The sequence below is a fragment of the Marmota flaviventris genome, chromosome 9 (assembly GCF_047511675.1).
Source record: "Marmota flaviventris isolate mMarFla1 chromosome 9, mMarFla1.hap1, whole genome shotgun sequence".
In the NCBI taxonomy this organism is placed as follows: Eukaryota; Metazoa; Chordata; class Mammalia; order Rodentia; family Sciuridae; genus Marmota; species Marmota flaviventris.
Window position 1 is genome coordinate 15,194,565 of NC_092506.1, and position 17,127 is coordinate 15,211,691.

The 17,127-nt window shown below is 37.2% G+C and overlaps 3 protein-coding genes across 3 annotated transcripts; 1 reads left to right on the plus strand and 2 right to left on the minus strand.

Moving 5' to 3' along the window:
• The first annotated feature begins 1,108 nt into the window (after positions 1–1,108).
• On the plus strand, positions 1,109–2,038 carry LOC114082391 (olfactory receptor 5AK2-like). Its single transcript, XM_027923635.2, has one exon. The coding sequence runs from the start codon at positions 1,109–1,111 to the stop codon at positions 2,036–2,038; it is 930 nt and encodes a 309-aa protein (XP_027779436.2).
• A 4,140-nt stretch (positions 2,039–6,178) lies between these two features.
• LOC139706944 (olfactory receptor 5AK2-like) lies at positions 6,179–7,132 on the minus strand. The gene has a single exon (XM_071616920.1). It carries the CDS (start codon positions 7,130–7,132, stop codon positions 6,179–6,181), a length of 954 nt encoding a protein of 317 aa, XP_071473021.1.
• A 6,610-nt stretch (positions 7,133–13,742) lies between these two features.
• LOC139707062 (olfactory receptor 5AK2-like) lies at positions 13,743–14,672 on the minus strand. Its single transcript, XM_071617051.1, has one exon. The coding sequence runs from the start codon at positions 14,670–14,672 to the stop codon at positions 13,743–13,745; it is 930 nt and encodes a 309-aa protein (XP_071473152.1).
• Between the last annotated feature and the right edge of the window lie 2,455 nt (positions 14,673–17,127).

The window sequence follows — 17,127 nt, forward strand, 5'->3', positions numbered from 1 at the left end:
TAATGAGAAAGTAGAACACCAAACATTTAATGATAAGTAGAACAACAAAATCTATGACTATTGGAACAATAATCAAATTATTTTGTAGTTAAGGAAAAAAACGATAATAAGGCACTTTGTGATACCACAAGGAAGTGAGGATATGGGGCCCATGCACAGGTAGCTACAGTGTGCACTGGGGCTTCCACCAGAAGGTGAAGTGGCCACACTTGGGCGGAGTGAATGTATGTGTCAGGCCCTCAAACTCAGTGGCGGTGTTTCCAGGAATACATCACAGAGAAATGTTCACACTGAGGTATTTGCAGTAAGACCAGTTGTAGGCGATCTGCTCTTCATCACTAGCAGAAGACACAGGTAAATGGAGACAATGGACAACACAGAGCACACTTGCCCAGGGGTGGTCTGTGGACCATCATTGCACCAGGGACTCCATTACCTGGCCATGGTGAGATAAGTACAGGAAGTGATAATGCACTTTTAAAACTATTAAATAATTTTGACAATGCTGAGACCACTTTATTGAATTTTAAACATTTGGGTCGAAAACATATTAATAACTTAAAAAGAAATGATCCATTTCCATAGATACATTGAAAACATTTTTACAGAAGACTGTATGTGACCATGTTAGTCACAGTGGAGGTGGTGAGGAGGGAAAGGGGTAAAATGGGAAAATGGGCATAAATTAGAGCAAGATCATATACAACTATCTGGGCAGGCTAAGGTTTTTCAGATATGACAATTTATATTCGGGTAAATGGTATTTTCACTAAAATATAGAGAACGTTTTTAAAAAGCGTAAGTGAATAAAAGCCAGCATATTTTATGTGCCTTAACTGATATATTTAGGAAACATCAATCACTTCCTGAGAGCTCAGCTGATGCTCAAATAGCCATTTCTCCAAAATACACAGGCAATTATCTGTGCTGAGCACCAAGGTTCAGCCTGTAAATTCAAGTCCATTATGTCACAGAAATACGCTCTGAACCCACTGTGGAACCCAATGTTATACCATTTTCACATCTACATTAAGAGAATCACAGGGTCATACCTTTTCTGCTCTTGTCTCTTTGCCACTTTACACATGCTGTTTAATCTTTAGCAACCATGGGACACAATAATGGCACTGAAGTGACTGAATTCATTCTGCTAGGATTTGCGGGTCAACACAAGTTTTGGCACATCCTCTTCATGGTATTTCTGGTGACCTATGCAGCCACCTTACTAGGCAATGTGGGGATGATCCTCCTCATCAAGAGCCACTCCTCCCTTCACACCCCTATGTACTTTCTCCTCCAACACTTGGCTTTTGTGGACCTCTGCTATGCCTCTGCTATCACTCCCAAGATGCTGCAGAATTTCCTGTGCAACAAACAATCCATCTCCTTCACAGGATGTCTGGTGCAATTGCTGGTCTATGGTACTTTTGTAACCAGTGACTGCTACATCCTGGCTGCGATGGCAGTGGACCGATACGTGGCCATCTGTAACCCACTGCACTACCCAACTGTCATGTCTCGGAGACGCTGCATTCAGCTGCTGCTGGGTTCATATTTCATGGGTTTCCTGAATGCCTCTGTAAACACAGGTTTTACTTTCTCGTTGAACTTTTGCAAATCCAATGCAATTAACCACTTCTTCTGTGATGTACCCCCAATCCTTGCCCTGTCATGCTCCAGTATCCACGTCAACATCATGGTACTGACTGTCTTTGTGGGGTTTAACTTGACATTCACTGTGCTGGTCGTCATCTTTTCCTACACATGCATCCTGGCTGCCATCCTGAGGATATCTTCTGCTGCAGGCAGGAAGAAAGCCTTCTCCACATGTGCCTCCCACCTGACAGCAGTCACTATTTTCTATGGGACTCTCTTGTATATGTATGTACACCATGGGACCAATAGATCTCAAGAACAAGAAAAAGTGGCATCTGTGTTTTATGGTATCATAATTCCCATGTCAAACCCTCTCATCTACAGCCTGAGAAACCAGGATGTGATAAAAGCCCTAAAACACATAGGAACTAAGAGCTTCTAGCTTGAAACATGATTTCTATGTCAGCAGGATCCAACAAGAAGGCCAAAGGGCTCTTAGTATTCAATCAAGTGATGAGGCAAATGTTTCTGACATAAAAATCTATTCCTTAATTATCAACAACACCTAAAAGATGCCAAAAATCAATTGATTACATAATTGAATTTCTAATAATATGTTTCCTAGAAAACAGCCGTCTGAAAATAAGTAATAAGTTTTTGCTATTGCCTTTGTACACTTTGATGAGCCTCTTGATATATCTGACATTAAATTAATTAAAGAGAACATAATCAATGCTATATAAATGCCTCTTCAGTTGCACTATGAAGATTCACCTAGGGAAAAACCTGTTTGGTTTTTATGAAGTAGTTGCCTTCTCTTCTCTTTTGGTCTTGTCTTCAGAATAAAAATAGCTCTTGTTTTTCTCTCAATATCTATCTTATTATTATGAATTCAAATTTAGAGGGCATTTCTTCAGATAATATGTACCTACAGAAGAGTCGGACCAAGAGGACAATAGGGTAGATCATCACACATATGGAGGAAAAAGGAATGAAATCCACCCTTTCTGTCCTATTTTCTTAACAAATTAGGAAACTGACACCGAAGTCAGGAAAATCTGGTATATATCAGCATTATCATTGGTAAAATGTACCTTGAATCTTCACCTCTCTTCCACTATCGGTGTTTGTCTTAGGAAAACAAAATCCAAGGCAGAGGAGACTCATTGCCCAAACTCCAAAATTGAGAACAGATACAAGAATCCAGGATTAAATCTGGAAGTCAAGTATGCACTCTGAACATGGTGTTCTCAACAGCTGGAGGAAAACTGAAAGGATTTAGCACACACTCATCCTATTTACAGGAAATATAAATTAAAAGGCTGAGGGCTGGGTTGTGGCTCAGAGGTAGAGCGCTTGTTTAGCATGTGTGAGGCCCTGGGTTCGATCCTCAGCAAAATAAATAAATAAAGGTATGGTGTCCAACTAAAAAGTAAATATTAAAAAAAGGCTGAGAACCCTTGTTGCAATTCTGTTTTGGTATTTTCTCTGGTTAGTTAAACCATAGGGAGGTGTCAGTGGGATCTTTGTTCACCACCTTTCCCAATGTTTCCAGAAAGTTCACTGAGATAGAAACAGTGGTCAACCAACCATCACCCAAATGTGCCAAGGGAATTCAAATGATTCCCAACCATGCATCAGGGTGCATCACAGTAGAGAAGTCCCCAAATTAGTTAAGTCTGGTCTCATATGATGATGCTGGTATCCTGTCCATCCTTTCCCTTATTGAGAGAAATCTTAACTCTACTCTGAAATGTGAGGAAATCTCTAAAAGTGAAGTAGAAGTTTGATCTTTTCCATGCTGGACCATCCTCATGGAGGGAACGTCAGGAAGTTTTCCCATCCTGATATTCTCCTAATACAATTGTTCTTAGAGATAATGGCTACCAATGCCCTTACTCAGAGGAACTGGACTGCTCAGAGGTGGGAAATATCCTTAGTCAATTTCTGTTCCAAATAAGTTATATTCAACATTTATAAACTAGAAATACATTAAATAAAGGACAAAAGTAAGGCAATAGTTATAGCAAATTAACCTGTTCCAGCCCATGGCAGGCCACGTTAAGAAAAAGTTTATTTTATAGAAAAATAATTAGATATAATTAATGAAATTGATCAAGTTCATATTTAGGGACTTTAGTTTGTTTTAAAAAGCATGGATTAAACCATGTCTAGAGTTAAAAAGTTCAGGTGTTTTTTTTTTTTTTTTTAACTTCTGCAACACATGCTTAGAAATTAGGCCTTATCATAGGAGGCATTAGGGAGGGCATTTGTAGTTTAATATGAACTTTGCTAAATGAGCCCAAGTATGGATTAGGGGAAGAGGGAGTTTCTCTAGGTTTCTGCCACTTTGAAAGTTAAAAATCATTTAAGCCAGCCTTTGGTTGAACAAAGTTTGCAAATATCTCTAAGAATTTACAAAACCATTTTAGAAGCTACATTTTAAGCTACAGTGTTCAAACAAAATTTATGACTCTACAAATACTAGAATTAATAAGCACAAATAGGATAAAATAATTAAGCCTACCTTTCAAAAGATGATAAAATTATTGTAAGTTGAGAAGAAAATTCTTTTATTTTACATAAACTTAGTTTATAATCACTATTTTTAAATGATACAACTCATAAATCTAAGGCCTCATTCTTTGCAGCAAAGGCAAAAATGTGGGATTTTTTTTCTTTTAATTTTATTGTTTGCTATCTTTTAAAGAAAAATAATGCTTGGGGAAGCAGGAAATACAGAAATGAGAGGATAATTAGCTTCACAGTACGGAAACAAATTAGAGAGCCTGGTGGAAGATGATTTTCTGTCAGAAAGTATTGATCACCAAAAGCTATACAGAAGATACAAAATAGCAACTACTACGCCATCATAAGGAAAGAAGGAATTGATTACAATTTAGCAGCTAGAGTACCTATCTGTGGGCCTGAAAGTTATCATGGACCAGAAAATACTGACGTAAGGTGACCCATGTAGGGCATGGCTGAAGAAGGAAGGCTTCACGGTAATTTACATGAAGCAAGCTAACAAAGCTCAAAAACTAGCCCAGTGCCACTCACAGACATTAATATAAAATCACGAAATAACCATAGCAACACAAAAATAATGGCAGCACAATGAAAAGAAAATTGTCTCAAAACTAGCAACTCAAAGCAGGAGTTCTTCCATAGGACCACAGAATACTTCAGTATTAGAAAATCTACTATAATAGTTCCTTCAAGAGATATCTGCGCTCCTGTGTTTATTGCAGTATTATTCACAATAGCCAGGACATCAAAACAATGTAAAGTCTACCACGGGGTAAGTGCATGGAGAAAATGGGGCACAAGCACCCCTCCACACACATATATGCACAATGGAACATTATTCAGTCTTTAAAAAGAAGGAGATCAACCATTCCTGACAATATAGACAAGCCTGCAGAACAATATCTGAATGAAATAACTCAAAACACAAAAGACACTGCGTTTGCCTTCTCTGAGCAAAGGCATTTACAGCCATTATGTTTAAGAATAATTGCTTTGTGAATGGGAACCACTTGGGTTCACTTGGTACATTTGGGTGATGATTGGTTGACAACCCCATTGTTATGGTCTCAGTGAACTTTCGGGAAACACTAGGAAAGGTGGTGAACAATGTCTCTTATCCATGATCCCACTGACACCTCCCTGTGGTTTAACTGACCAATGAAATACCAGAACAGAATTACAAGGAGAGCTATCAGCCTTTTACTTTACATTTCCTGTACACTATAGGAGGGTGTGTGCTTGATCCTTCTTTTTTAGCCCCCAGCTGTTGAGAATACCATGTTCTGAGTGCATACTTGACTTCTGGATTTAAGCTTGAACTCTATCTCTCCTCATTGTTTTTGAAGATTGGGTGATATAAAGCATCAAGTTTTGGGTAAATGAATCTGCTCTGCACTAGATTTTGTTATCCTAAGAAGTACAGCTTTCATCACAAAGCTAGAGAAAGCCAGCTAGAGATTCAAGTTGCACTTATCAATCATACAACCAATATGCACCAGATCTTTCTGACACCGATGTCAATTTTCTATTTTGTTAGGAAACCAGGAGAGCATGAATATCAAATGCCTTGATATCTGTGAGGATTTCCCTATTTCCCTATCTGCTCCCACTCTTGTTTTCTGTACCTAGTATCCAAAGAAACAGCCTTTAACATTTTTGTTTCAAATAAAAACCTAGATAGCTAGAGAGAAATAGCAGGAGTTATTTTTCATTTTAAAGAAGAGATATACTTCTTTTTTTAAATGTTTCTCTTAGTGTATTATACATGATGGTTGGATTTATTTTGACATAATCATATAGGCATGGAAGCGAATTTGCTCCATTTCAGTCCCCAGTGCTTCCCCCTTCCCTTCTATCCTCTTATTCCCCTTCCTCTTACTCTATTGGTTATTTATTTATTGATAATCAGTGCATTATAGATGCACATACAGGTGGAATTCACCTGGGTATATTTATACAGGTATATAGCCTAATTTTGTCAAATTTATTCCACAATTCCTCTCCTTCCCCAACTCTCTTTATTCCCCTTTAATCTAAGAGGAGATGTGTTTTCCTAGAGGAAAAGTGGAATAAAGTCAACGAAGCTCTTATTTCCTATGTGTTTTAGGGATTTTATCACATCCTGGTTTCTTGGGCTATAGATGAGGGAGTTTGACATGGGAATTATGATACCATAAAACACAGATGCCACTTTTTCTTGCTCTTGAGATCTATTGGTCCCATGGTGTACATACATATACAAGAGAGTCCCATAGAAAATAGTGACTGCTGTTAGGTGGGAGGCACATGTAGAGAAGGCTTTTTTCCTGTCTGCAGCAGAAGATATCCTCAGGATGGCATCCAGGATGCATGTGTAGGAAAAGATGACGACCAGCACAGTGAATGTCAAGTTAAACCTCACAAAGACAGTCAGTACCATGATGTTGACGTGGATACTGGAGCATGACAGGGCAAGGATTGGGGGTACATCACAGAAGAAGTGGTTAATTGCATTGGATTTGCAAAAGTTCAACGAGAAAGTAAAACCTGTGTTTACAGAGGCATTCAGGAAACCCATGAAATATGAACCCAGCAGCAGCTGAATGCAGCGTCTCCGAGACATGACAGTTGGGTAGTGCAGTGGGTTACAGATGGCCACGTATCGGTCCACTGCCATCGCAGCCAGGATGTAGCAGTCACTGGTTACAAAAGTACCATAGACCAGCAATTGCACCAGACATCCTGTGAAGGAGATGGATTGTTTGTTGCACAGGAAATTCTGCAGCATCTTGGGAGTGATAGCAGAGGCATAGCAGAGGTCCACAAAAGCCAAGTGTTGGAGGAGAAAGTACATAGGAGTGTAAAGGGAGGAGTGGCTCTTGATGAGGAGGATCATCCCCACATTGCCTAGTAAGGTGGCTGCATAGGTCACCAGAAATACCATGAAGAGGATGTGCCAAAACTTGTGTTGACCCGCAAATCCCAGCAGAATGAATTCAGTCACTTCAGTGCCATTATTGTGTCCCATGGTTGCTAAAGATTAAACAGCATGTGTAAAGTGGCAAAGAGACAAGAGCAGAAAAGGTATGAACCTGTGATTCTCTTAATGTGGATGTGAAAATGGTATAACATTGGGTTCCACAGTGGGTTCAGAGCGTATTTCTGTGACATAATGGACTTGAATTTACAGGCTGAACCTTGGTGCTCAGCACAGATAATTGCCTGTGTATTTTGGAGAAATGGCTATTTGAGCATCAGCTGAGCTCTCAGGAAGTGATTGATGTTTCCTAAATATATCAGTTAAGGCACATAAAATATGCTGGCTTTTATTCACTTATGTTTTTTAAAAATGTTCTCTATATTTTAGTGAAAATACCATTTACCCAAATATAAATTGTCATATCTGAAAACCTTAGCCTGCCCAGATAGTTGTATATGATCTTGCTCTAATTTATGTCCATTTTCCCATTTTACCCCTTTCCCTCCTCACCACCTCCACTGTGACTATCATGGACTCATGGTCACATACATTCTTCTGTAAAAATGTTTTCAATGTATCTATGGAAATGGATCATTTCTTTTTAAATTATTAATATGTTTTCGACCCCATTGTTTTAAAAGCAATAAAATGGTCTCAGCATTGTCAAAATTCTTTAGTAGTTTTAAACATGCATGGCCACTTTCTGTACTTATCTCTCCATGCCTCTTTTTACTTTTTGCCAGTAAATCTACTGAGGTGATTTAGGGATACTTTTGTTCGGTCTATTGTTAAACCTCTCATGATGTGTCAACAAAGATGTTCTTATGTTCTGTAACCCAGTAACACAACTTTTACCCTTTATAACCAGAAATCAATTACTCTTAAATAATATCTGACATTTTTGCTTCATGATTTGTTTCAAAAAAACCCCAAATATTAATGAAGTTCATTCTTTTTGAAAGTTCATTTTGTTATGAGAGCCAAATTCTGTGATACTCATGACTGCATCATGAGCCTCATTAAGGAAAATAAAACATTAAAGGCTTGAAGAAGACCAAAAATCAGACTGTTTTTCTGGATAAGCCCTCAATACTATAAATATCACATATCACCCATAAATTAATTTATAGGTTCTTTGCAATTCTAATCAGATACTTGAGAAAATCTTTTGTTCAACTTGGCATTTTACATGGAATTTCCTAGGAAAACAGGTGGGAGCAGGACTTGTCCTATGAAACATCAGACGTTATTATGAAGAAATTAATAAAAAAAGTGTGGAGGTGGCTTTGGTAGACTAACAGGACAATGGAACTGAGAAAAGGAAGTAAAAAACAGACCCTTTAGTCTATGGACACTTGAGGTGTGAAAACATTAATATGTATATCAGAGAAAAATGGAGCAATACCAAGGTGCTCTAAATGCTTACACATTGAAAAAAAAATTTGATTCCCTCCTTTATATTTTACAAAAATGGCTTCCCAATGTGTCAGAAATTGAGATTTCAGTTTTGAGAATAAAACATTGCTGAATATGTATGATTTAGCTATATAGAAAAAATTTAGATGACTTAAAAGCACAAATCATAAAAATTAAAAATTCCACTCTATTTAAAATTATCATTATAAAAGAGCAAAGACTGAATAGTACTGGAAATTTGGTCAGGCAGATTTATTCCCTACACATAGATGTCAAAGATTGTATATATCCAGTATATGTATCTAATTATAATTCAGTGTAATGTGAAAATTTGTAAGAGATATAAACAGGGTAATTATGGAAGAAAACAAACCTAAATATTCGATAGAAATATGAAAAGATACACAGCTCTCTAGTATTATATATGAATAATTCAAAGTATAATTTTACAGATATTACTTTAAATTACCAAGTTTTGGTGACAACATGGTCCCTCAGAAACTCATATTTTTCTGTTGGTAAGGTAAATTAGTACAGTAATGTTTGAGACAATTGAAAATATTAGCACAATTAACTATGCGAGTCTATGATCCAGTATTTCTAGTATAAGCCATATCCTAGCAATATCAGTGACTACTTATAATGGATATTCACACATATGTACATGTACATGTTTGTGTAAATGTTGATACAAATAGACGTATACAAATTAGAGCAGCATTTTTTTTGTAGCATGCTATGCTCCAAATATCTAAAAGTATGGTAGTCCCTTTGTGTATGGGTAATGGTAGAGACCACAGGAATATTGGGTTATATGCTAGAAAGAGATAGACTTCTGTGATCAGAATTTTTAAATGATTCACACAAGGACTCACAAAAAAAGAGTTACAGAGATAGCTTTCTTATTATTAGAGAATACCCAATTAACCATGAGTGGAATATAGGATGGATAGTATAGAGGCTCCTGATGAAGTCTTAGATGGGAAGGAGTAGCACGTTATTGGACAATGGGGAAAAGACAATCCTTTCCATAAAGTGGCAAGAACTTGGCCGAGATGTGTTCACATTCTTGTATTTCAAGGCAGATAGGGTGATGAAAATGCATATCCAGCTGAGGAGATCCTGGAGAAAGTGTTGAAGGAGTCATTTGCTTCTTGCTAAGTGCTTTTGGTCAAGGTGAAAACAGTAACACTATTTAGGATAGATTTGTCAAACACAAGAGACTAGGAGCTTAAAGATTTGGGAAAATCTCAGGATGTCTGTACTGCAAATTATGACACATCATACTTGGAAGAGATTACTAAGGGCATGGTCAGGTGACTGATGAGGAGATTCATAGGGACATGAAACCAGGATCTTATGTGAATCAAATAATCCCAAAGCCAGGATCTGAGATGGGATTATGCCAGCAGAAAAAACACCAGTTAGGAGTCAATGAAAGATGGAAAAGGGGAAAAATTGAAGCAAGATTGTTGAACTGCTTGGAACCTTCAGGATTGAACCATTGCTGATTCCTCCAAAGGCAGGAAGAAGGACCCTGCAGGCCATTCAGAGATCACTGGGGCTGCCACACTTACCAAAGGCACAGAGTTCATAGGCTCATCATAATCATCATTATGATCATCATCATGATCATCATCATCACCATCATCATAATCATTAGTGGTATTGCATTATTGAATTCAGGGGTGCTTTACCACTAAGTTACATCCCCAGTCATTTATTTATTTATTTATTTTTTTGAGACAGGGTTTTGCTAAATTGCATTGGCTGACCTCAAACTTGTGATTCTCCTGCCTCGGCCTCTTCAGTAGCGGGATTACAGCTCTTACTCAGCTCAAGAGGGTTATTTATTTATGTATTTTTATAAAATGTCTCTTATATTATTCACTAAACAGCAGATTTCTTGATGAACAATTGTTGATGAAAGTTGTTGTTCATCAACTGTTATCTCAAGAGGGTTATTTTTAAGTAATAGATCCTCATACAGTTTACTTTTCTAGGTTTGGGACTTGTTTTGGACAATTGCTCCTTTCTTATTTCTGCTTTTTGGAGTGGGAATTTCTATACTATTCCTATCCTGTCCATGTTTTTTGGAAGCACATAAATTGGTTTGAGAGGTTCACAGCTGAACAGGAGTTTTGCCTAAGAATAAATCATATCATGATTCTCATTCATATTTTATTTAGATGATGTTTAGATAAGACTTTGGACTTTAGGCTTGAGTTGATGGTGATATACATCAAGATTTTGGGATTTTTGAAATTGAATGAAGGCATTTTGTGTGCAAGATGAGTATGAATTATAGAGGCCAGAGATGGAATGTTATGAACTTAATATGTATGTCCCCTTGAGGTTCATTTGCTGAAATTATAACTCTTACTTTAATAGTATGACATGAAATCTTTAGGAGATAATTAAGTCACAAGGGTGGAGCAACTCCGAAGCGGTTTAGTGAGCCCTTTAACCTTTTTTATGCTATGTTAGGAAGGACACAATGAGATACCATGTTCAAGCCAGCATCTTCATTGTGGAATTCTAGCCTCGAGAATTATGAGAAAGAAATTTTTGTTGTTTATGAACTACCCTATCAATAGTCATTTGTTACAAAGTCCAAACTGAGGAAGATACCAGGAAAGAACTATACATACAAGTACAGTTTTATTACAACAAGCAAGAAGATACAAATATGAAACAACCAAAGGAATAGATACATAGAGTGAAGTCTGGGAGTGATCCAAATATGACTTTCACCATCCTGGGGGATGAGTTATGCTCCTGACTCCAAGTAAGGCAATGTGCGTGGAGTATTACCTACTCAAGAAGCTCACCTGAATCTTTGGTGTCCAGAATTTTTATGGGGGCTTGAGGACAAACTAGCCACATGACTGATCTTTAGATACAGGCCGCTCCTAGAGGAACAATATCGTCTTTAGTCTCCAGTTCCTTTTGCGTTTGAAACTGATGTAGAATATTCCCATGTTTCCATTATAAATCATTTTTTGAACTGTCCAATGTCAAAGACTCAAGGAAAATGTTGATAATCCTATTGGGTAGGGCATTCCTTCAATTTAAAGATCATTCCCTAGTATCTGAGAATAGGCCAAAACTTTTTTTTAGGCAAGCTTAATTTTTCTCTGTACAAACTCAAATATATGACCTCTATTCAAGACATGTGCCATGAAGCTGCAATGAAGTCTGGGGTATAAAATTTCTATTTCTGCCACTTTACTTTTTCTATAAAATCAGAGTTCTTTCAGGAAGGATTAAGATAATGGATGGATTGCCTAGTGCATAGACAACCAGCTATGTTTTGCCACACAAGGAATGGTTATTAATTCTTTGTATTTCAGCGCATGTAGCTATTCTTTCCTCCATGCTATTTCCATTCCAAACTATTTAGAGTATGGTATCATATTTCTTTCCTTACAGTCTAAACTTACATTTTTTAAAAGCATGGTTGTCCATAAGAACGGTTTACTGTGCTGGACTGTAGATGGTAAACTTCCTCATTGAATGGACACCTTCACCTTTTCTATATGTATTCTCTGTTCATTTATTCAAAAAACAGTCTAATGGGTACTTAGAAAATTCCTGACACTAATAGATGCTGGAGACTTAATAATGAATCTCTTCATAGAGATCCAATTTAAATGTTTCTATAGTTTTCATATATGGCAGGATGAAACATGTCCTAATCAGGGTGTCATCGAGAAATAAATTTTCTCTGAGTAGGAGCTTACCATTTTGAGGTAGGCATGAAAATGGCCACAAGTACTTTCTTTCATTGCCTGTACTTCATTATGGTATGACACACAATCTGAATACTAATGCTTTTCTGCTACCTATTCTTTGTCTTGATTCAAAGGGCTTTTGGCCTACATTTCTATTGGGTTTCTATAGCATTTATCAAAAAAAAAAAAAAAAAAAAAAGATCAGTATAGCTTTTGTAAATAAATAATCACTGGCAGTGTTTAGATGTATCTATTTCTAGGTTACCTGTACTGGAGATGGAAATAGAAAATGTTTGCATGAGTTCCCTTTCCCTAGGGAGAAAGGGATAGAATGAGATGAAAAAGGGTAACTAATGATAGAAATAAGTGTATTCAGGTGCCAGGGAATGTAACAACATGGGAATTTTAGGTAAAAAGGATATCTTGAGTCAAAATATGCTTTTTAAAGAATTCATTTTACATTGAGGTTTGTTTAATAATTTGGACAGAATAAACAAAAGACCTTATTGTACATAATATAATGAAATTATTTAAAGATGAGGAAAATGAATTTACATTTTTTTTTATTATGGAAAGCTAGGTATTTTTGTAGCCATTAAAAGCATACTTGAAAAATATTTAAAATGATAGTCTATAAAGTTTATGCACTGTGGAGAACAGTGACAGTGCATGGGAGCCCAGTAACTGAGATTGGGGTCCCTGATGACTTCATGGCTGTAGCATACTTGGTGACTGGGAAATTTTCTATCCAAAGGTGTAGGATGTACAGTTGCTATGACAATGCTCTCCATGGGGAGACTCTGTTGCTAGAGTCTTAACAGCTTCAACCTTGCTCTCAGGCACACAGTTTCTGAGACTGAAGGAACTTCCTTGCTAGACAACAGCAGTGTTTCACCAGTTCTGCTGCTGCTGAATCTGTCCACAAATTAGTAACTTTAAACAATGGACTTTCTTGAGAGCTACACAATGCTCCTATTATTTCACTTGCAACCATGGAATGTAACTTAGGAAATAGCTGCATATATTGCTAACTCTGTAACTTTCATGATTCAAAGAATAATGCTTGCATAGTCTTTAATCTGATTAATGAGACATATATAATAAAGATTGCTGGTGTAATTCTTTTGGCCTGCTTCTCCATCAAAGAGCAGCACTCCACCAGATCCCAGCTGTTTTACCTTCAAAATTTGTGTATGTGACTCTTATTTCTTCTAATCTCCCATTGCCCCTCACCAGAACCTGCTAGTTTGGCCACCACAATGGTCACGGCAATAGACATTTCTTAATATTCCAATCTTTTCCATAAAGCATTCTCCATAAGGATTATTTATTTTCAAATGGTATTACATAGTAAATGAGTCTCAGAAGAGGTCTTAGGATATTTCTTACATCTAAGATGTTTTGTATCAATAAGGGTATCCCTGATTTAAAATCTCTGAATGTTTTCAATTTTTGAAACAACTCTACTGGTGCTTTGATGTGCTGAATTGGAACAATTTGGATCCAACCTAAAAGAGCTTTTTGGCCACCACTTTTAAAGCTTCTTTCACCTCCTTGTTTCTCAGACTGTAGATCAGGGGGTTCAACATGGGAATGACAATGCCATAAAATGCAGAGGCCACTTTCATATTCTCCTGGGCATTCTCAGAATGACGCTGTAAGTACATGTAAGCAAGGGTGCCATAGAAAATGGTGACCGCTGTCAGGTGGGAGGCACAGGTGGAGAAGGTCTTCTTCCTCCCTGCAGTAGAAGACATCTTCAGGATGGTGGTCAGGATGTAAATGTAGGAGAAGATGACGACTAACACAGTGAACGTCAAGTTAAATCCCACAAACACAGTAAGTACCAGGATGTTGATGTCAATGTTGGAGCATGATAGCATAAGAATTGGGGGAACATCACAGAAAAAGTGATTAATGATGTTGGACCGACAGAAGGACAGTGAAAATGTAAAACCCGTTTGTACAGAGGCATTTATTGATCCCATGAGGTATGAACCAGCTACCATCTGGATGCAGACTGTCTGAGACATGATGATGGAATAGTGAAGAGGCTTACAGATGGCTACGTAACGGTCAACTGCCATTGCTGCCAGGAGGTAGCAGTCACTGGTTGCAAAGTTTGCATAGACCAGTAATTGCATTAAGCATCCACCAAATGATATGGACTTGTTTTCTGTGATGAAGTTTTGCAGCATCTTGGGAGTGATAGCTGTCGTGTAGCAGATGTCAACAAAGGCCAGATGTTGTAGGAAAAAGTACATGGGTGTTTGGAGTCTGGCATCTGTCCTGATGAGTAGGATCATTCCAGTATTCCCCACCGTGGACATCACGTAGATCATGAGAAACACAATGAAGAAGATGATCTGAAACTGACGTTGGGCACCAAATCCTAGAAGGTAAAATTCAGTCACTTCAGTGCCATTTCCTTGTGTCATGGCTACCGAACGTCTGGATAGAAGCAAGAGAAGGATCAAGAGAAGAAAGGAAATCTTTGTGACTTTTTCAAATGAAAAATCCTTACATATCATGTAACTTTTGTTTTATTTTGATATTTATGACAAAACCAGAATCTGGTTTACTGTTTACTGTCTTCCAAATATTTTTTCTATATTTTTGAGAAGAAGCCATCACAAACCAGTGTATTCAAGCTATTGATAAATTTTACAGCGGAGAAAGCTTCAGAGAGGAAGACCAACTTTTAACCTGTGATTATGAAAAATGTATATTAAACTACTTTTTCATTATTTTAAATAAATATATATACTTGCACAAAGCAATAGGATTTTCCACTTCTCAGCAGTCTATAATTTTTCATAGGCATTTATCATTCTTGTCATTTAATCCTGATTCAAACTTCTGACATTAGAACTCATTGGAATGAAGAATTCTGAGTTATGGTCATGGTTGTGTTTGTCAGCTTTTCCACTGTTGTGACTGAAATACCTGATAGAACAATTGTAGAGCAGGAAAAGTTTATTTGGGGTTCATTTTTTTAGAGGTCTCAGTCCACAATTCCATTCCTCTGTGCTCAAGGGGAGGCTGAACCTCATGGCAAAAGAGTCTGGCAGAGGGAAACAGCTCACATGATGATCAGACAGCAGACAGGGAGACTCCACTCAACACATACAAAATGTATTCCCCAAAGGCTTGCCCCTAACAACTTAACTCCTCTAGGCACACCCTACCAGCCTTCAGTTACCACTCTGTTAATCCTCTCAGGATTAATTCATTGATTGGGTTAACCCAATCATTTCTTCTCTAAACCCTCTTGCATTGTCTTACACATAGGCTTTTGGGAGATGTCTCACATTCAAATCACAACAATAGTTCACATGATTGATGGCTTCATATTGTGTGTACCTCTCTTCTTTTTTACAACTCTCTTTTAAGTGATTACCTTCACAAAATTTTTCTGATTATCCCCAAGATAATCTTTTTGCTTCATATAATTAAGAGAGAGAGAGAGAGAGAGAGAGAGAGAGAGAGAGAGAGAGAGAGAGAGAGAGAGAGAGAGAAGTTTCATTTTCCCTGGCATTGTTTCTCTTATAGTTTTGGCTTAGCTTAAGAAAGATCATGTAACTATTTGATTAATATATGGTTATACCTTATTTTACATCATGAATGTCTTTGTTTTTTTCTACCTATGTACTTCTGTGCCAGATTGGGTATACAGCTGAGATGTAATCATGGCTGATTTTCATGTAGTGTAAGCCCTCAAACTCTCTGGTTTGGTGTCTTAATTCTTAAACAATTCTTTCCATATTTCCTAGCACTGCTTATTGGTGAATAATGTGTCTCAGACCATGCCTATATACTGCAGAAATTGGCTTGCTGCCCATCAGTATCTTCAAATATTTTCTTTTGCAAATGCAGGTAGACATTCAACCAAACTTGCTTGTGTGAGGTTATCTGCTCAATGTAACAAAAGTAAAAGGAATGTATAATCTAGGCCTGAAGCAGCCCTCTCAACCCCATACCTGTGAAAATAGTTACAATATAACTTTCTACTCCATTTCCATCTGAGCTGTTAGTTATATATTGGTAATTTAGAGAGACTTTACAAATCATGAGATAGGGTTGCCGGATAAAACAAGGGAAAACAAGTTAAAGTAAATTTCAGAATAAATAAGTGAAATATTTCATATTAATACATATCAACTTTAGTATTTATGTTGGGCTATTGCATGAGAAAAAATACTTATTATTTTTCAAAATTCACATTTAACTGGGCCTTGTGTGTGTGTGTGTGTGTGTTTGTAATTTTGGTAGCCCTCCTTGTATTGCTTATTGTGGTCCACTTCAGACTGGGTTCTGGGATGACTGTACACAGCACAGAATCTCTGTCCTACTCTATTTTGTGTTGTCAGAGCAGAATACCACACTTCATGATAATGAAATTCATAGAAATAAAAAAAAATGTATTTGGGTGATAGCTGTTGATGATGGTAAGTCCAAGGTAGTGAAGCTACCTCACATGGGCACCTTGTGACCACCTCATAACATGGCAGAAAGTGGAAAGGCAAGCGAGTCAACATTGACATCAAGAGAACAAGATAGGAGTAAACTTTCTTTCATAACAAATCTAAGTTCAAGAAAACTAACCCTTTCCCACAAAATCAGCATTAATTCAGTCATAAGGGCCATACCTCTTCTCATTACTTAACCTCCTGACACTGTCACAACGGTGATTAATTTCCAACATGTGAATTTGGGGGACACATTCTATCTATAGCAGTTCACTGCCAACAATACCTTTCCCCCACTGGACTGTATGTGACTGAGAATTTTTAGTGTTGTGCAAACTGATATTTATGGAGTTATTTCTTTACAACAGTTAGTCTTATTTTAAATAACTATTATGTCTTTCCTAAAATGCAGTAATGATATTTT